General features: G+C 36.8%; 2 protein-coding genes across 4 annotated transcripts in view; one reads left to right on the top strand and one right to left on the bottom strand.

Annotated features, from left to right (window-relative positions):
* The window catches only part of LOC306875132 (NLR family CARD domain-containing protein 3-like), a gene marked incomplete at its 5' end in the record, with an annotated part of 49,170 nt that extends 45,301 nt beyond the window's left edge, over positions 1-3,869 (top strand). For 2 of the 3 annotated variants that reach the window (XM_079425558.1, XM_079425556.1), the window contains one exon: positions 1,135-3,863. In XM_079425558.1, coding sequence (XP_079281684.1) covers positions 1,135-1,679 — 545 coding nt within the window. In that variant the 3' untranslated portion in view covers positions 1,680-3,863. Of the gene's footprint in view, positions 1-1,134 lie in introns of all 3 variants that reach the window. The other variant, XM_079425555.1, reaches the window with a different exon arrangement.
* The window catches only part of LOC306875141 (uncharacterized protein), a 264,860-nt gene that overhangs the window by 216,144 nt on the left and 26,226 nt on the right, over positions 1-22,490 (bottom strand). The gene's annotated exons all lie outside the window — the stretch shown is intronic.

The raw sequence follows: 22,490 nt of genomic DNA, 5'->3' as shown, positions 1-22,490 counted from the left end.
TTTTTATGTTGATTAATGATCACATGGCATGCAGGTAAATAAAAATATTTCATTAGTAAGTGTTTTATTTGAAACAAAGACTATAGAAATACAAAGACAGTTCACTCCTATACTTATGAATGGGAGAAACTGGTAATCTTCAGCATGCACAGCTCAAAACAGAAATGCAGAGCATTATAACTTCTGTGATATACACAACGTTATAATGAGAGCACTATTGTAAAAAATGTTGTGACTTTTTTGGGTTTCGCTGACTTTAATGTTAACTATCTTTTAAGCAAAACATAAAACATTATTTTTGTATCTGCGAGGCATCCATTACACATTATTTACAGAATGTAAATCACCGGGAGAATAATATTTATAATAATAATAACCCACCCCACAACCATATACCCTCTACACCCATCCACACCCCACACATCAACTACCTTTCACCCAAACCACTTCTCCCACATCGATATACCCGCCTGTAACCTGCATTTACTCCCACACCCACCAGTGTGAGTAATTATGACTGTCCAGTGTCTTACTTGACTTTTGATAATGTATGTTGTCCCCACCCTCAAACATATGATTCGACTATCAGTCAACTATCGGCAAGATTCGAAACTTCCGATTCGACTGTGTGAATCCTTAAGCGGGGACACCCCTAATCTAGCCCCAGAAAAACATTTATAAATATATTTTGGTATATGAAGGTTGAGACTAAATATATTTCCTATTTCAAAAATATATTTCATTGAGCTTCTCTGTTTGCAACATATATTTAGCATATATTTCAAATGTATTTTGGCCATGAAAAATATATATTTTTGCCATATGGGAGAGCTCACGTTGAACAAACTCTGGCGTATTGAGCCGATTCTGAATAAACCCCTCTGATTGGCCGTTGTGTTCACGCGCTCAACAAATACGTCTGTGATTGGCAGGATCGTCTGAAAGCAGCATCTGTCAGCGGGAACCGAGCCGCTGCTTCAGAAACCTGCTAACATTACGCTTTAACATTTTAAAAACAGCTTTCACTATATTAGTGAGGACATTTGTGCATAGTGAGGACAGTTTGAACTTTGCAAACATACAGACATTTTCACTGTTGTGTTGTTCTTGATGTTTCTCTCTTCTTGTGTTCAGATGCCTGTGATCTCACACTGGATCCAAACACAACATACACTCGACTCGTTCTGTCTGATGAGAACAGGAAGATCACAAGTGTGTATGAGAAGCAGCCGTATCCTGATCATCCAGAGAGATTTGATGATGTTCTTCAGGTTCTGTGTGTTGAGAGTCTGACTGGACGCTGTTACTGGGAGGCTGAATGGAGCGGAGATTATGTTGATATATCAGTGTCATATAAAGGAATCAGCAGGAAAGGAGAGAGTGATGACTGTATGTTTGGATTAAATGATAAATCCTGGAGTCTGAGCTGCTGTGGTAACGGTTTCTTCACTGTCTGGCACAATAATAACAGCACTGATATACTTGACATGTGTTTATCCTCTAATAGAGCAGGAGTGTATGTGGACGTGTTGACCGGCATTCTGTCCTTCTACAGCGTCTCTGACACACACACACTCACACACTTACACACATTCAACACCACATTCACTGAACCCCTTTACGCTGGGTTTAGACTTTATGATGATTCCTCAGTGTCTCTGTGTGATATTAAACGATAGAAAGACTGTGTAAATCCTCTTTCTGATGTTCACATGCACACAAGGTTCCCCAAGGCTTTGTTCTCGGCCCATTACTGTTTATTATTTACATTATGCCTCTTGGACATATTAATCGTCGTTATGGGTTTCATTATCACTGTTATGCGGATACTATTCAGATATATACTGTTTGCCATCCAGATTCTACCAAACCACATCATTATCAATGTGTGTTAATGAGTTAAAGACATGGTTAAATTCCAATTTTCTACGTTTGAAATTGAGCAAGACAGAAATTTGTATTACTGGTCCCCCAACAGAAAATATAACTAATGTTCCCAGCTTTAACCTTGATGCCACAACAATTTTTCCATCAGCCACCGTTAGAAATTTGATCCTTGATCCTTCACTAACCCTGGATGTTTACATTAATAAACTTTCCAAAGTTGCATTTCTCCAGCTTCGCCGTATAGCTCAACTTCGTTCCTATGTCAGCCCAAAAGATGCAGAATCATTAGCGCTTGCTTTTATTACATCGTGCATCGACTACTGTAATGCTCTTTTTGCTGGCTTACCTGCACACTCAATTTCTCGGGTACAATACATTCAAAATTCTGCTGTAAGAATACAAACCAACACTAAACGATCTGCTCATATTTAACCTCCACTGGTTACCTGTGTCATCTGTGTCTATTTATAATATTCCTCTGCTTACCTTCAAATCACTCGATGGCCTTGCTCATTGTTACCTTTCTGTATGTTTGTATTTTTGTTATGTGTATCTGTCCTGCATTTGTTGCTCTTTATGTTTGTTAATACTATCCCTTTTCTATTGTTATGAATTGCTATGTTGTTTATTTGTGTCTTTGCCGTATTATGATATGCAACTGCATTCATCTTGTTTTCATTTTGTTTCTGGACTGGGCAAATGTCTACTGTCCAACTTGATTATTTGAGCTGACTGTTTGTGACTATGTGAAATGACTATGTGTTACTGCTTTGGTAAAGCGTCCTTGTGCCTGGGAAAGACGCTATATAAATTAAACATTATTATTATTATTCATTTTTGATTGTTTTAATTATCTTTCAAAGTTATAAATCTACATCAGACACATACTGTTCTTTATCTTTAAAGGTGCCATAGAATGCATTGATACAGTATTTTAAATTGTTCTCTGATATCTACACAGAAGGTATGTGGCTTAGGTAAGGGCAAAAAATCTCCAGAAACGATTTTACATGTCCATTTACAACCCTAGGATTTCTCCCTAGAATGAAACGGTCTGTTATTGGCTTATTTGGCAGGGTCATGAATAATAATGAGCTCTGCTCTGATTGGCTGTTTCACAGTACGGCTCATCAGCAAGAAGGAAGCACAGGGAGGAAAATATATATTTAAATACTTTCTCTCGCAGTTATATGGTCGGGTAATTATACTGTATATAATACGCGGGCATCAGGGAGCCGTTATTAATATGCGAGGCATTGAAACTGCTTTTGAACGATCCATCGATCGCGTTATAGTTCACTTTCAAGAGATGCGATCACACAAACTATGTTTACATTATGGAGCAACAGTACTTACCACACATTTCACAAGATCAGATGCTTGTCAGTGGTGCTCAGGATCTGTAAGTCATTCGCCATCATCCTCATCTCTCCTTACTGAGAGTGAAATCTTATATACTGTCACAGGCTACCGCTAGCAAGGAGCTAACCATGTCCCTGGCTCGCGTTATTTGCTTTCTGTGCCTTTCTGAATACAGACACCAACCCATCCCTGCACTTCACACCCCCTGCATGGCCTGGAACATAACATTTATTGTGTTATTTTCGCTGTTGTCCGCGCTTGTTTATTTACAATACCTGCAGAGCTTCTGATGGTTCGGCCGGCTTAGAACAAGGGCGGGGTTATGCAAATGTTGGGGGCGTAGTGATCCCGACTGTTGCGTCACAGTCGGTGTTATGTTCTGATTCGCCTGTTTTTCAGTGGTCTTTTTTAATCACGAGATTTACATATGAAGGAGGAAACTATGGTGTTTGAGGCTCACTGTATGTCATTTCCATGTACAGAACTGTTATTATTTAAATATGCCAGGGTAAAGACAGTTTTTCATTCTATGGCACCTTTAATAAACAGAGTAATAAGGTTGCTTTAATATTTATACTGTAAACTGATCAGTAAATGTAATAAAAGTTCATTAGTGACTCATTTAATGATGAAGTGGTTTCTGAATCTGATGTGAACTGAGGACAGTATGAATAATGATGAATGTGATTGAGATCAGCAGAATGAAACACAGAGGTTGAATTGACTCAGAATGAATCCGTCTCCTGATCGTCTGCTTTATTTTCCTGTCTGCGCTGATTTAACACTCAATTCACTAAATGAATTCTGTACAAACACTCACAGTATCGCTGCTGAACACAGTTGATCTCGCTGTAATTCCAGTCTTTCAGGAGCTTCAGAGCTTCAATCTGCTGTTTGATCACTAGAAAATCTTCATCAGTATCTCTTCTTCTGAAATAATTGTCTTTTCTGCTTTATTAAGTCTCCACGAGCACAACAGCTTTATATGACTGGAGCCTCAGCTCTCACTCAGATATCTCTAGTAAACAACAGGCCAAAGTAAAGCTGATATCTACGGTGACGCATTGCTGCCACATACATAAAATTTTTTCCAGTCAATTATGTCGTGATAACGAGATCTTTTCTCGTTAAAACGATATCTTTTCTCGTAATAACGACATCTTTTCTCGTTAAAACGACATCTTTTCTCGTAATAACGACATCTTTTCTCGTTAAAACGACATCTTTTCTCGTAATAACGACATCTTTTCTCGTTAAAACGACATCTTTTCTCGTAATAACGACATCTTTTCTCGTTAAAACGACATCTTTTCTCGTAATAACGACATCTTTTCTCGTTAAAACGACATCTTTTCTCGTAATAACGACATCTTTTCTCGTTAAAACGACATCTTTTCTCGTAATAACGACATCTTTTCTCGTTAAAACGACATCTTTTCTCGTAATAACGGCATCTTGTCTCGTTATAACGACATCTTTTCTCGTTAAAACGACATCTTTTCTCGTAATAACGACATCTTTTCTCGTTAAAACGACATCTTTTCTCGTAATAACGGCATCTTGTCACGTTATAACGACATCTTTTCTCGTTAAAACGACATCTTTTCTCGTAATAACGGCATCTTGTCTCGTTATAACGACATCTTTTCTCGTTAAAACGACATCTTTTCTCGTAATAACGACATCTTTTCTCGTTATAACGACATCTTTTCTCGTTAAAACGACATCTTCTATGCGTGGCGTGACAGACTGTTTTGTTTCTTCAGCCATAGCCTAGGAATTAGGCTACTGGAACGGTAAAAGAATTCAGCTGTTTTTGGCTAGAGTCATGGCACTAAATGAACTGATTTATTTTTACTTTCTTCTCGGTTTAAGTCACAAAGACATTTTATTATCATTGAGCCACGTCGACAGGATAATTATTAGTATGCGAACACTACGTCGGCATCTTAAACATCTTAGACTGTACAGACGAAAGAATCAAACAGATCTTTTGAAAGTAGCATTATTCCTCATGAATGAACTGGACCGTTATGGAAAGCTACATGAATATAAACTACTACATCTGAAGTGTATTCAGGCTGGATTTGTTGTCAGTCAACGTGTAATTCGACATTTATTAGGCATCCTGGATCCCGACGGAGTACAAACGAGAAGGAGAAATCGCTTAAGACGTCGTATGTATAGAAATCCTGGCCCCAATTTGGCTCCATGCTTATTCTACTAATTCTGACCCGAAGGTAATCGCCAGTTATTTTATTAATGAAGTTGGACAAAGAATGGGGACACCAGCCAGAATAAGGTCAGACCTGGGAACAGAGAACCGTTATGTGGAACAAATGCAGAAGTTCCTACGCTATGATGACCATGCTGCAGAAAACTGCTTCATCTATGGTTCAAGCAACCACAACCAGCGCATTGAGAGCTGGTGGGCATTCATGAGAAAACAGCATGCTCAATACTGGATTAATCGTTTCCAGGATTTGAAGGAGAACGATTACTTCACAGGTGGTTTCCTGGACAAGCAGTTAATATTGTTCACCTGTCTGAATATCATTGAGGTAAATTCATGTATTATCCTAAAATTAGGCCCAAAAGTGTTGACCTCCAAACCTGCAGAAATGTATAGCCCAGCCTATGTATACAGATATATTATAGTTTATTATATATATATCTATATATATATATATATATATATATATATATATATATAATGTTATATTATAGTAGTGCTGTCAAATGATTAATCGCATCCAAAATAAGTTTTTGTTTACATAATATATATGTTTATACTTTGTATAAATACACACATTATATTTAGAAAATATGTACATGTATTTACATGTATATATTTATATTCATATAATTTATATTATATATATAAATATATTTAATATGTAAACAACATATTTTCTGAAATATATATATGCATGTGTGTGTATTTATATATACACAGATACAATCTCATACAGGGACGATTTTCCCCAATATCTTGAATTTTATAAGCATATAACTGCATTACAACAATGTCCTGAATCATGTTCGTCACCAAAGATGTGTTCGGCATGAAGCGGCGCTTTAAGTCAATCACACATGAAATGTAAGATCACGTATGTAGGTATATAATTCTGCAGGTTTAGACCCTTTTATTAGTAGTCTTTATAAGATGTTTTATTTTTATATTCCTTTAAAAAGCCCTATAGATCAAGAATAGGCAGGTCAGGCTGTTAAGACCCACTTTCCCGCAGAATTTTGCTCCAACCCTGATTAAACTCACCTAAACAAGCTAATCTGGGTCTTCATGCTAGAAAGCTACAAGCAGAGATGAGTTTGATCAGGGGTGGAGCTAAACTCTCCAGGAAAATAAATCTTGAGGGCCAGAGTTGCCCAGCCCTGGTTTAGATTATACTTCTGTCTGCTAATGAAATCATGGAACGTATCTGTTTATTTCCTTGTTATAGGAAGAGCTGCAACAAGTCCTGCATTTGTGGAATACTCACAGAATTCGTCGTTGCAGAAATGCTGTGGCTCCCAGTGGCCGTCCTCTCATGATGTATCACCTGCCACAACTATTTGGAGCAAGAGAATACCTGAAGCCAGTCTCTCAGGGGGCTGTAGAAGCCTGTAGAGAGGAATGTCTTCAGAGAGGGCCATACTCATGTGATGAGACCGTTTTTACTTTATCCTGTCTTCTCATGGAAGAGAACCATCTTCATCCACCCACAACACCTGATGAAGCGATTGAATAGTACCTGTTTCTGAGGAGCTGTATAGTTTCAAATTTGTAAGCAACCATTGTAACATCACACTGTGGCTCATCTGCAATATCATATTATTTTTCTTATTTGTGTTTGTTGTACATAGTAATCTGTACCAGGTAATCTGTTGGGTATCTTCTTCATTTAGAAACGTAAATCAATGAATGTCATTCAGTGTGTATTCAGTATATATAAGGTGTATGATTTGAGAAGGCACACACACACACACAGTAAAAATACTAAATGCATAGAGGAAACCATACTCTGTAAGAAAACTGGCATTATAATGAAATTATAAAGATAAATATGAAATACACATGATGTAAATAATGTAATAAAGTACAAACTGATTCAAAAAACGAATTAATTACTCTTTATTTATGTAACTGTAAATTTAACCCTGGCTTTTTAGAAAATGTCCATTAGCCCCCACACTGAAATGTTTTAACATGAACTGTGACAGAGGAAGGTTTCAGTTGAATTACATAAGAAGGTATGACAAAACAGTAAGCAGTTCAAAATTAATGCTTATCTACATTTATCCACTGAATACGAACAATTCTAAGCAATGAACTTACAAAACATTAATTTGTAGCCATTTGTCCATTACCCCTAACCATGGACATATCAAGCAAACTGAAAGGAGTTAAAACAATTCTTAACAATTAACTTTTTTAGTAAACTCAATAACAAATCAGCACCATATGTTCCACTCAACATTTAGGTCATGATTTAGACAATGTCCATGACAAGCGCATGTGTACTTGACAATATACTTTCCATTTCGGAGCGCAGCTCTGGGTAAGAGCTGTAGGTGGAAGGAAGCTCCAGAACTGGGCCGCAGGTGTGAGCAACTGGTCGTCTTGCCAGTCCATCCAAAGATGTGAAAATCACTTGTATTTTGTCAACGCAGACAACATCAGATCCTGTCACAAACCTGAGCATCTTCCTCAGCCCCACTACATCCAATCCTCTGATGTACTGCTGTAGGAAACGTGAACACTTGCTCTCTGCTTGACTTTGAGGTGAGACATCGAGCAACTTCAAAATCCTTCTTGTTGTTGGTCTCTTGTCTTCATACATCTGTAGAATGTCCACTGGACTTTTGAAGGTTTCTCTGAAAATATGTTTGCTTTGGACATGTTGTCCAAAGCATATTTAGGTATTTGGATTATCTGTTTGTGGCCAGCTTTCAGCATCAGTTCTTTTAGGTTTTGTTGTGTTGGCATGGTGGTCACACCCAAACGATCCAGAAGATCCAGCAGTTCATCTTTGTCATCTCCAAGGAGATCTTCTTTTAAGGCACAGGAGACCAGATCTCTCTCTGACTGACTCAGGTATAAAAGGAATGAATCAACCATCATTTCATCTGTGACTGAATGTTCTCCAAAAATGAGTGCCACTGTGAAAGCTGTAGCCAGACGAGTTGGAAAATATCCTTGGTCTTTGTGTCCTTTGGCCAAGATTCTTCCAATTGACTTCCAGTCTTCCTCCTGCCATTTTGGAGAGAGTGATGGCACTCTCATATCCTCCCCTTCAGCTGCACGATCCAAACATTCAGACCAGAAGCCTGAGTATACATCTCTGGACACACCATCTTCATCAGCTCCCATTTCATCTATGATACTGTTCTTCAATTTGTACATTATGAGCCTTGGATCTTTAAACTGGCTAATCATTTCATCCAAAAGAGTGATCCTATGCAGTTTTATAGTTATATGCAGGAGCTCATATTCAGAAGCTGAAGAGTTGACTGCATGAGCTGCATCATTCACTTGATCAGCGACAGGACTGAAAGCCTCCTCTGTCCAACTCAAATCAATCATACTGACTGCATCGCTTGTAGATGGAGAAATGACATTAGTGATAGCTAAGTCAGAGTCTTGTGTGACAGGCAAGTGCATTGGTTCATAGAGCAAAGTGTCATCCAGTTGGCTTACCATAGATTCACCTGTGTATGGGCCTACAACAACTTCAGATGACTGAGATGTGGATTCAGTTGAATCAACAGAAATGATAGGAGTTTCACATTGTTCTTCTGGTTTATGCATTTCTGCTTGTGTCTCAGTATCACTCACATTAAGTTCATCATCAGGTGGGATGCACTTTGTACTCAGGTAAAATCTTAGCATTCCCATTTTAAGTACTGTGTAGAGTTCTCCCACAGTAATGTCATCTTCAAGCTCTGATTCTTGGAAATCAAAAACATCATGACTAAAGTTCTCCCATGGACCTTTTTTGGACACTCCTCTTGGGAAGAACAGTTCCTTTGCTTGACTTAAAATATCACATTTGTTTGCATTTTTAGAGATATCAATGCTTCTAGTTCCTCCACCTGAGCGCTTCCTTACTTGTTTACCCTCGTGAAACCATCCTATCTCAATTTTTCTTGTTGTTTTCTCAGCCATCTTGTTGTTCTTCAAGTGTCGTCTGTGTTTAGGTCCGAAGTTCTCCAAAGAATCTTCAACAGTTTCTTTTCTGTTGTTTATACCCATCTTCTGTCTTAGCTTGTCAAGCAGAGTCTGTCTTGTAGCATGTGATTCACTCTTGTTGCCATTTTTCTTACAGAAGCACCTTGCAGCAATCCTATCACCATAGATGGGAATGTACCTTGACAAGCTGTCATCATCAAGCTCTACTATTGTGGTATCATCTATCTGTTAAAAGACATTAGAAATAAGATTTAGTAGATCCACAAAAAGGAAATGTCTCATAGACAACATTATAACTTAACATTATTATGAGTAAAGTAAAATAAAAGTAAAATTAGTAATCAAATAAATTAAAAATACATACAGAAAAAGATAAATTAAGGGGTGGGGGAGTAATACGAAGAATACATTCATGATCAAATATTATTAAAAATGAACTAAATTTGTTCAAGGAATTTATTCCTTCATCTATTTCCTGTTATTACTATTATTAGGTTTTAGTATGTATTATTATGTTGTTTTTGCTGTATTTTGCAAATAAAAATAGTTCAAATTAAAGTCACAGCAGAACTGTACATGTATAGCCTAAGCAACACACAGCAGTGTCTTGTTACTGAATAAATCCATGGTATTTAAATTCGGTAATCTAGTCATTTGGCTTGTTCCTGTAGTACCATATGAACGAATCTGTTTAATGAATGATTTAATCAATCACTCAATAAAACAGTGACATGCCGCCTCCTACTGGCGGCTTTAGTTTCATGAGTATCATTTCACTTAAAAAATAAATAAATAATAATAATATCACATTTCAATTAACGGATTAATACCATCTAGAAACCTTTAATCTTTATCACTATTTATTTATTTATTTTATTATATAAATGTATTGTAGTACTAGTTACACAAGATATGAACAACTGGCAAACACATTTATTAAAAGGAAACATTGCGTGCAACGAACCTATTGTAGTTTTTTAAATCATATTTTTAGTTAATTTAGGCTACTGTGTAGGCCACAGGTGTCAAACTAAGGTCCTGAAATGATGTTTTACACCCCTGGCCCAAACCTGTTTACGGTTTGCATTAGCAGAATTCAGTAGGCTAATTTACCTTGTCCAGCTGCATTTTTTGAATATCTTCATCTGAAACCCCACGATTTCGAAGAAACTCCAAAATTCCATGTTGACGTTATTACAGTTGACTTGACTGATAACTGTTGACTTTTTAATGGGCTGCCGTCGTAGTAAGCTACCTTGTGGAAATACCAAGCAGCAGTTCTAAATGGCTGAATTCGGCTTAACGTTACCTTGTCACGTCACGTACAAAATAAGTCGTAATAACGACATACCATCTCGTTATAACGAGAAAAAGATGTTGTTTTAACGAGAAAAGATCTCGTTATAACGAGAAAAGATGTCGTTATTACGAGAAAAGATGTCGTTTTAACTACAAAAGATGTCGTTATTGCGAGAAAAGATGTCGTTTTAACGAGAAAAGATCTCGTTATAACGAGAAAAGGTGTCGTTATTACGAGAAAAGATCTCGTTATAACGAGAAAAGATGTCATTATTACGAGAAAAGATCTCGTTATTACGACATAATTGAGTGGAAAAAATATTATGTCTGTGGCAGCAATGCGTCACCATAGATATCTGCATCTGTTCATTTAATTATCTTTTTCTATCTGGGCAGCAGTATTACTTTTTAAAATGACAAAATAGTCATCAAAGATGAGGTTATTGGGCCCCGAGAGCCAAAGCAGTGTGTCTGAGGATATTCTACAAAAAAATAATAATATTTCAACAGCTGAACCCAGTTGGATATGAATATTAAATATATAAGATAAAGATAATATGTATAACAGGCTATTATTATTTTTACATCAGGTATCTTATGTATGACAGATTAAATAATATAAGACATAATGAATGATCAGAGATACTGTATGGGCGCTCAGGGATTTATTATTTATATTAAGATGTCAGATCATGTGTTTAATCTACACTGAACAAAATTATAAACGCAACACTTTTGTTTTTGTCCCCATTTTTCATGAGCTGAACTCAAAGATCTAAGACTTTTTCTATGTACACAAAAGGCCTATTTTTCTCAAATATTGTTCACAAATCTGTCTAAATCTGTGTTAGTGAGCACTTCTCCTTTGCCGAGATAATCCATCCACACAGCAAAAAATCCAGGGTGAAATTAACTCTCCTGGGAGTACATGTGAGACCACACTCAAGAGTGTGAAAGTGTTAAAATAAGAGTGTTAAATTAACACTGAAGCAGAGTTAAAGTTAATGAGTTAATTAAGAGATTCATTGAGTGATGATTGACCATTATTGAAGACACCTGATGTTAACGAGCAAGTTCAAGTTCAAGTTGAGCTTTATTGTCATTCCGCTACATGTGGGGACATACAGTGGAACGAAATGTCGTGTCTCGCAGGACCACGGTGCTACATAAATACAGACATACAACAATGAAGTTAAAAACACTATAAACCTATACACTACTAACCTACTGACAGATTTAACTATAAGTATACTATATATAAGTATTTACCCTACACAAACTAAAAGAATAAAGGATAAAAAATACAAACTATACGAATGCTTCACATAAATATTACCCTATACAAACTAAAAAATAGAAGATAAAAAATACAAACTATACGAATGCTTCACAAATACTGTACATGTGCAAAGAGAGACATTTGAGTCAGCAGCTGGTTGGGGAACAGTGCAGGATGATTTGTAGTACATGAGCATGTAAACATACATATATTGCTGAGTCTTTTGTGGGATTGTGTACACGCAGCAGTGTGTGTAAAGTGTCTAGTGCACATAGTGTAAAGTGCACATAGTGTAAAGTGTCCATAGTGTAAAGTGTCCATAGTGCACATAGTGTAAAGTGTCCATAGTGCACATAGTGTAAAGTGTCCATAGTGCACATAGTGTAAAGTGTCCATAGTGCACATAGTGTAAAGTGTCCATAGTGTAAAGTGTCCATAGTGCACATAGTGTAAAGTGTCCATAGTGTAAAGTGTCCATAGTGCACATAGTGTAAAGTGTCCATAGTGTAAAGTGTCCATAGTGCACATAGTGTAAAGTGTCCATAGTGCACATAGTGTAAAGTGTCCACAGTGTAAAGTGTCCATAGTGCACATAGTGTAAAGTGTCCATAGTGCACATAGTGTAAAGTGTCCATAGTGCACGTAGTGTAAAGTGTAAAGTGTAAAGAATCACCAAAGAAGAAAATCACAACGTTTATGTCACCATTATAGTGGTCAGTGTTTGCTTTAGTTGTGCTCTTGACCCTTATATTTTTAAAGTTAGATTTTTCTTTGCTGTTATAACAGAAATATAACAGACAGACAGACAAGCAAAGAGAAAAAGGAAAAAAATATATGCATATGTTTGAATATATATGTGCGTGTGTATTGTTTTTCCTAAATCTCCGAACTCCTTCAGAGCCAAATCTCTGATTTAGATAATTGTTGATTATAGCAGTCTTGTGATTCATTAGCATAGGATTACCAGCATTTTCAATACAAGCCGAGGGATTTCTAAAAGTTGTTTGTTCAAAAATCTTTGGAAAGGGTTTAATATTTAGACACCCAAACATCAAGAATCAACCTGTGAATCTCAACAACGGTGACAATCAAAAAAGCATGTAGCAGTGCATTCTGGGTGCCACCAATCAATTCCATCCATGGCTCCCATGATGCATTGCGGCGTGAATAAATTATTAGCTGAATTTTCTTAGTAATTTCCTTTATTCTTACTATTATAATTATTATTATATATATTTTTATGTGACTTTTAGTAGCTTGTTTTCTAATGTTTAGAGTTGATCTGTTTATGCTGTTTGTCACCGTTGTTGAGATTCATACACTGATTCTTGATATCTGTGTGTGTCTAAAACAACATTTTTTGTTTTTTTAATTACCAGAACAACTTTCAAGGACCCCTTTTTATTATTGAATACTGCAGAATAACATGATTCTTATAATCAACAAGGTAAATCTGACTGTTTTAGATTCTGAATGAGTTTGGCAATATAGATGAAATGATCGTTATGCAATAACATTACCAACATCACATGACCTCTTTTTTCCTTTTGTTTGTCTCTCTGCTGTAACTCAGTTACAGTATCCAAACAAAATCTAACTTCAAAAATGTAAGGGTCAAGAGCCCAACTAAAGCAAACGCTGACCACTATAATGGTGACACAGAAATTGTGATTTACTTCTTTGGTGATTCTGCTCGTTAACATCAGGTGTCTTCAATAATGGTCAATCAGCACTCAATGAATCTCTTAATTAACTCATTAACTTTAACTCTGCTTCAGTGTTAATTTAACACTCTTATTTTAACACTTTCACACTCTTGAGTGTGGTCTCACATGTACTCCCAGGAGAGTTAATTTCACCCTGGATTTTTTGCTGTGCACCGCATATCAAGATGCTGATGAGACAGCATGATTATGGGGGGTGTGACCACCATTTGCCATCTCCTTCGCATAGAGTTAAAAGTTGTTGATTGTGGCCTGTGGAATGTTAGTCCACTCCTCTTCAATGGCTGTGCGAAGTTGCTGGATATTAGCAGGAACTGGAACACGCTGTCGTATACACTGATCCAGAGCATCCCAAACACGCTTAATGGGTGACATGTCCGGTGAGTATGCTGGCCATGCAAGAACTGGGATGTTTTCAGCTTCCAAGATTTGTGAACAGATCCTTACAACATGGGACCGTGCATTATCATACTGCAACATGAGGTGATGGTCGTGGATGAATGGCACAACAATGGGCCTCAGGATCTCGTCACGGTATCTCTGTGCATTCAAAATGCCATCAATAAATGCACCTGTGTTTGTTGTCCATAACATACCCTTGCCCATACCATAACTCCACCGCCACCATGGGCCACTCGATCCACAACGTCGACATCAGCAAACTGCTCACCCACACGATGCCTGCCATGTTTTTTTTTTTTTTAAAGGGGAAGGGAAGTGGTGTGTGGCCAAGTATGGTGACCCATACTCAGAATTTTTGCTCTGCATTTAACCCATCCAAGTGTACACACAGTAATGAACATACACCCGGAGCAGTGGGCAGCCATTGCCACAGCACCCGGGGGTTTGGTGCCTTCGGGTCTCACCTCAGTTGTGGTATTGAGGGTGGAGAGAGTGTTGGTTATTCACTCCCCCACCTACAATCTCTGCTGGACCTGAGACTCGAACCCACGACCTTCGGGTTACAAGTCCAACTCTCTATCCATTAGGCCACGACTGCCCTGTACAGTGAAAACTGGGATTCATCTGTGAAGAGAGCACCTCTCCAAAGTGCCAGACGCCATCGAATGTGAGCTTTTGCCCACTCAAGTCGGTTATGACGACGAACTGCGGTCAGGTCGAGACCCTGATGAGGACGACGAGCATGCAGATGAGCTTCCCTGAGATGGTTTCTGACAGTTGTGCAGAAATTCTTTGGTTATGCAAACTGATTGTTGCAGCAGCTGTCCGGGTGGCTGGTCTCAGATGATCTTGGAGGTGAAGATGCTGGATGTGAAGGTCCTGGGCTGGTGTGGTTACACGTGGTCTGCGGTTGTGAGGCCAGTTGGATGTACAGCCAAATGTACAGCCAAATTCTCTGAAATGCCTTTGGAGACGGCTTATGGTAGAGAAATTTCATTTCATTTCATTTATTTATTCTCTTTTCATGGTAATGCAACACGAAATGCCAAAACAATCCAATGACACAACAAAAATACATTCCATGACAAGAAGAATAGGAGTAGGATGAAGAAAAAAAATCTTATAAACTCCTACCCCATTCTTATATTAAGAAAATTACAAATTAGATGGCCTCACCGACATGAAAAATAAAATAAAAAGATAACAAAATAGCCCAGACCAAATGTAATCTACTTTCAATTTTAACAATTTTCCCTTTTTTTAAATTTATTTATTTATTTTTTATTATTATTAATTCTGCTTACACAACATTAAACAAACAAAAACAACAATGATACAATAATGACAACTCTGACAACGAAAACAACGACAAGACCATCATTAACCCTCATCTTTGTACAAGTGAAGTATCTTCTGTTTATACTTATATTTAAATTGAAGAATATTTGAACAACATTTTAGATCATTTTCTAGTAAATTCCATCTTTTCACACCGGAAACTGAGACACACATTTGTTTGAGGGTATTTCCAGCAAAAGGTTGTTTAAAATCATTATTTCTTCTGCTTGTCTCACTATTCACAGTAAAAAGGGTTTGCAATCCATCCGGTAACAGGCAATGTTTTGCTTTATGAACAACTAATAAAGTTTGTAAAGAAACCAAGTCCTTCAATTTGAGTAATCCTGACCTCAGAAACAGTCCTGTAGTATGTTCTCTTGGAGCAACGCCATTAATTATTCTTATAGCCCTTTTTTGCAAAATAAATAAGGGCATTAAATTAGTGAAATATGAATTACCCCATACCTCCAAACAATACATCAAATATGGCAAAATAAAGGAACAATATAGGATTCTCATTGCCTTATAATTTAACATAAACTTTACTTTACTCAAAACGGCAATGTTTTTACAAATTTTATTTCTTACATAAGCTATGTGTGACTTCCATTTAAATTTTTCATCAATGAGTACTCCTAAAAACCTAAATTCTGACACTCTCTCAATATTTATTCCATTTAAAGTCAAACGAACAGTATCAGGGCATTTTTGATTTGTAAACAACATAAATTTAGTTTTTTTTAAATTTAACGATAGTTTATTTTTATTAAACCATTTCTGAAGTACGACCAATTCTTGTTCAATAGTTTTCATTAATATTTTTAAGTTCTTCCCCGATACAAAAAAAATTGTATCATCCGCAAAAAGAACAAAACGTAAAATCTTTGATTCTTCACAGAGATCATTAATATATAAAGTAAATAATTTAGGCCCCAGCACAGAGCCTTGAGGGACTCCACACTGCATTGTTTCCAACTTAGATTCATGGCCTATATACTCTACATATTGTTGTCTATTTTCTAAATAACTAATAATCCAGTTTAATACTACACCTCTAATTCCATATGTCTGTAATTTAGATATCAATATACCATGATCAAGAGTGTCGAAAGCCTTTTTAAGGTCAATAAAAACTCCAACTGTGTAATGTTTATGCTCCAATTCTGTGATAATGTCCTCTGTGATTTTCATCAAAGCCATAGCTGTTGAGCGGGTGCTTCGAAACCCAAACTGATTATCATGTATCAAAGAATGTTTTTCAAGAAAATAATCAAATTTTTTAACAAAAAGCTTCTCCAGAATTTTTGAAAATTGAGAAAGCAAAGATATAGGCCTATAATTTGTAAGACTATGCCTATCACCAGATTTAAAAAGGGGAACAATTTTGGCCACCTTCATTTTATCTGGAAAGGAACCTGTGTTAAAAGACAAATTAATTATATATTTTAATGGTCTAATAATACAACATATAGTTTCTTTGACAATATACATATCTAAGCCATCACTATCACATGAATGTTTACTTTTTAATTTAGAGACAGTGGAAATAATTTCACTCTCACTAACTTCGTCAAAAAAAAGGGATTGCATAACTCTGCTTTCTCCTGTCCAGCTTTTATTTTCATTATGTAATGGTATAGTTTTGGCAAGATTTGGACCAACATTAACAAAAAATGAATTAATTTCATCAGCCATTTTTTCACCACTTATCTCAATATTCTGTTCATTCATTAAGTATAATGGCTGACTATAATTAATTTTACTGCCCATAACCTCCCTTAAGACTTTCCACATTCTTTTGATATTACTTTTATTTTCCATCAACACATTTGTATAATAATCTTTCTTTGCACGTCTCATTATAGTAGTCAACTTATTTTTATAGGCTTTATATTTTTTTTCTGCATTTACTGTCCGATATTTTACAAAGTCCCGATAAAGCTTATTCTTCTTTTTACAAGATTTCAATATACCCTTCGTTAACCAAGGTTTATTATTATTTCTTACTTTATCATTCAATATTTTTATTGGGCAATTTTAAAAAATAATTCATAAGCCTTATTTACATTATTCGTATTATAAACATTATCCCAGTGTTCTTTCATAAGATCATCCCTAAATCGATTTAGTGTTTCCTCAGTTCTTAACCTAGTAACTTTACTAAACTTTTCTTTATTTGTTTTTATTTCACAAAAATTTGTTACAAATATTGGTAAATGATCCGTTGTATCATTTATCAAAAGACCACTTTTGACCGTTTTTTCAAATATATTTACAAAAATATTATCAATTAATGTGGCACAACTGGAGGTTATTCGGCTAGGCCTAGTAATGGTAGGATAAAGGCCTCTGCTGTACATTAAATCTAGAAAATCTAAACTACTATTATGATTAGACACATTCAAGAGATTTATATTGAAGTCCCCACAAATTACAGACACTTTATTTTCATTCATCCCAACTAATAATTGCTCCAGCTTGTTATTAAATACTGTAATGCTAGACCCTGGAGTTCTATATATACATGTAACAACAATATTCCTCTGTTTCTTCATTTCAATCTCAACAGTTAAACATTCCATTAAATCTTCTATTGCAGTAGTCATACACTCAATTGTTTTACATTTCAGATCACTACTAACATATAGAGCAACCCCCCCTCCTCTCTTATAAATCCGATTAACATAAAACAATTCATAACCCTCAAAATGAAATTCCACACCTTTCTCATCCGTTAACCAAGTCTCAGACAAAGCTATAACAGTAAATTTATTTTGTAAAGTGTTCAAATAATCATGTATTTTACTAAAATTTGAATAAAGGCTTCTACAATTCAAATGAATAAGAGAAAATGAACCAGCCGTTTCTATATTACTAGTAAATTCTGCGTCTGTATAATATTTACATGTATCATTTATGTTTGGAAAAAGATTTGACTCCGAGTCCAGTTCATCATGGTCATAGACACATCCTTCTGAATTTTCAGCTTGTGTAGGGATATGTTCACACACTGTGGACATTGCACTCAATTATACAAATTAGTGCTTGCCACAATGTAATCTCCACATACCTCATTCGTTGTGTGTCTTTTCATTTTCATAACTGTCCAAGGAAAGTCGAAGAGATTCAACGCTGGCTGTTATTTCCCCAGCAGGAGCATGTTTGCTCCTACTGCGAGTGGACTGCCATCCTACAGCCCGCAAAGCGGAGTCCCAATCCGGCTCTTTTCTTGGAACTTCCATCATTACGCCAAAGTCCTTTAGACCCTCAGCTGCTTTTCGTGGGTTTTCAAAAATCTTAGTCTTTCCATCCTGCAGAAACGGCATGAGTTTTGCGGGGTAGAGAATGCGAGACTTGATTTTTCGCTCTTGGAGTTGTTTCCTTGCGCTCCTGTATTTTGCGCGCTCCTTAAAAACTTCGGTGGTGTAATCCTCATCAAAGTATATCCGTTGATCCTTGATCCGAATGTCCTTTAGAGACCATGCAGCATATAACACTCGTTGTTTCTCCTTAAAACTACGGAAACAAACAATGATAGATCTGGTGATGTCCGTGGCACGTCCCGTGGAGACACCTGTTACTACGGCGCGATGCGCCCTTTCAATGTAAATCTCTTCCCGGATATTAAGTTGCTCACGAATAAGCTTTTCTATAAACTCAATCATATTACTTCCTTCTATTTTTTCCGGTACAGAGTAAATTCTTAAATTATTTCTCCGTGAACGGCTTTCCAGACCCTCACACTTCTCCTCAAGGTACTTTTGTTTGCGCATCAGCTGAAACAGCACCTTAGTCAAATCCATGTTACGATCCTCGTTGTCCGCAATCCTCTGTTCGGCGTCATTCACCCTTGTCTTTAATTCTTCAAAGTTCACTTTTATATCGCTCACCTCCTTCCTCAGCACACCAAAATTTTCAGCCATTTCAGTTCGAAATAATTTGAGTTCCTTCAGTATTTCTGAAGTATTATCGGCGCTACCAGCGCCCTTTCCCTCCAGGCAGATTTGGTTTTCTGGCGCGATTTCCAACAACTCGCCTCGTCTTTGATTTGGTTTTGGCATTATTTGGCGCTCTTTTTTTTCTTTAAATGATAACTTAATGGTTCAAGTCGTAATACACTTTATCTGAGTCCGCAAGCAGTAGTCAGTCTTTAAGGTTTAAGCTTTTGTTTGTCAGACGTTACACCCTGGCACCGTCTGTTCGGCCATCTTGGTTTTGAAATGAACATTCAATTCACGGGCAAAAGCTCTGGTGGACATTCCTGCAGTCAGCATGCCAATTGCACGCTCCCTCAAAATTTGCGACATCTGTGGCATTGTGCTGTGCGATAAAACTGCACATTTTAGAGTGGCCTTTTATTGTGGCCAGCCTAAGGCACACCTGTGCAATAATCATGCTGTCTAATCAGCATCTTGATATGCCACACCTGTGAGGTGGATGGATTATCTCGGCAAAGGAGAAGTGCTCACTAACACAGATTTAGACAGATTTGTGAACAATATTTGAGAGAAATAGGGCTTTTGTGTACATAGAAAAAGTCTTAGATCTTTGAGTTCAGCTCATGGAAAATGGGGGCAAAAACAAAAGTGTTGCGTTTATAATTGTGTTCAGTGTAATATCATTTTTCCATTTAGATATCTTATATGGCAGAAGGCTGCGAATGATTAAAGTTACTTTTGCTTAAAAATATCTACTAAAAACAAAGCAATAATGGACAAATAAACACTCTTATTCTGAGCAGAAAACAAAGATTATTAGTAGTTTCAAAGTTTCCCTGTCATCTACAAATACTTTCCCCATTAATAACGTTTATTATGCTCTTGTCAGAAACCTGGTTCATTTGAACGACTAGTTTCATGTATGACAGATGAAAATAAATTAAGCGTTAGCGTTAGTTCTGGCAGGTCACGTGAGTCGAGCTTGCATCAGCTGATTCTCAGCTGATCACATCTTCCTATAGGAATACGACACCTATCACGACACCTATGGGATGGCTTTTGGGTCCGGACCAGGACCGTGGTCCGCCTGTTAGTGACCTATGCCCTACACCAACCCTACACCTAAACTTTGCCCTCACAGGAGTGCATTTCTACTTTTCCCCCCAAAAAACTCACTCTGTATGATTTATAAGCGTTTTGAAAAGTGGGGACATGGAGCAATGTCCTCATAAGTCACCTTCACCTTGTAATACCTGTCATACCTGTGTCATTATACAAATTTGTGTCCTCATTTGTCACAAAAACACGCGCGCACACGCACACACACATTGGTATTGGCACAGTGGTTAACCAGAAAAATGGCACGTCATGCCAAAAAGGTTGCCTGCCCCTGGTCTAGAGAATTTTTAAATGTTCAGCGAAAAAGGAACTTTTGTTCCCCTTTCATAAAGAAAAGGCTGTTGGATATGTTTTACAAAAAGGCTGACAACAGCTCTGAAATTTGGACCTCTCATGCAGGTCATGTTCATTATCACCCATTACTGCTGTTACATCAACGAAGGACCTGAAAACTGAAGAAGACTTGTTGGTCCGTGTACGTTTTGATAATTTGTTTTCCAATTTGAAATGAAATAAGCAGAAACGAGAAAACGGCACCTTTATTCGTTTTTTTCATTTTTAAAAAAAAAACGAAAAAACGAGATTTCGGCTTGATTTTTCGTTTTTTAGTTCAGAGGCATAAAACGAATAAATGACTTCAAAATTCGTTTTCCACATGTGGGCGGTCCTGAGACGCCCCCTTCCGCCGATTGGTCAAGCAAATCTGAGCATGTGACGTCATCAGTAGTCGCTCAGGTCTGTTCAACAAAATAATAGTCCTCTAACGTTACTATGCTACCGATTCTTAAACTGTACAGGGCATGTCCTGTTGGGCTTTCTTCTGTGCAACTTTACGCGTTTCACAGAAATCTTTACATCAGAAATATTAAATATTAGTCTGCCACCAGCCCGTTTTATTTAGCTGTGCAGAGTTAAATCTGTGTGGTGAAGCTGCGCTAGACAGCGCCGAGCGAGAGAGGATCACTGACCAGTGTTCAGTCAGCAGTCAGAACTTGGGTACCTATGATGGTGAAATACATTTTTACTGAAAATGACCTGCGAGTATGATTGACAGGACGATAGCGGAGGCAATTAAAAGCGCAATATAACTTCTGTTAACAAAAACATAATTTTTTTTTTTTATATATATAAGTGGCTTTGTCTTTGTTTTAATCAAATAATTGTGAACCACAAACCGAGCCTTCGTTTTAAAGGGCGATTTCCAAATATATTTTATGTATTTGTTATAATATGGGTATTTTATGTCACCCGTCTTATTAGTTTGATTATAGTAGGCTATACGCGAGTTTTTTTATTGTACTATTTTACTGTTGTTTTTCAATTAACAATATATCATAACAACTTATAAAGATCAAAATCTACAGAAGAGATTAACAAATAACATTGGTGTTGTCATAAGTTAACTAATCAATGGGAAAATTTCCTCACCGACACAACCCTATTCTTAATGTTGGCTACATGTTACAGATTTAATGTTGAGCAGAGCACATAATGTTAAAGTCTTCTTAAATACCATTACACTCGGTTGAAGAGTCAAGAAGGATGTGTTAATTTACTGTAGATTTCAATCTGTCATTAGTTGGTGACCCGGTGTAATTATAATAGCATAAATAAAAACAAATACACGTAATAGGCTATGTATGCCAATAGGCAAAACACATCTGCTTTTCCTCTAGATCACTTTACTATGGAAGCCCGTTTCCGCCAATGAATAAAAAATAAAACAAGGTAATTGCGACTTTTTATCACAATTCTGACTTTTTTTCTCGCAATTCTGACTTTATAACTCGCAATTCTGACTTTATAACTCGCAATTCTGAGATATAAACTCGCAATTCTGACTTTATAACTCGCAATTCTGACTTTATAACTCGCAATTCTGAGATATAAACTCGCAATTCTGACTTTATAACTCGCAATTCTGACTTTATAACTCGCAATTCTGAGATATA

Source organism: Barbus barbus (genome assembly GCF_936440315.1).
Source record: "Barbus barbus genome assembly, chromosome: 9".
NCBI lineage: Eukaryota > Metazoa > Chordata > Actinopteri > Cypriniformes > Cyprinidae > Barbus > Barbus barbus.
Note: the sequence above shows the minus strand (reverse complement) of the source record. Positions and strands in the feature narration are given on the sequence as shown.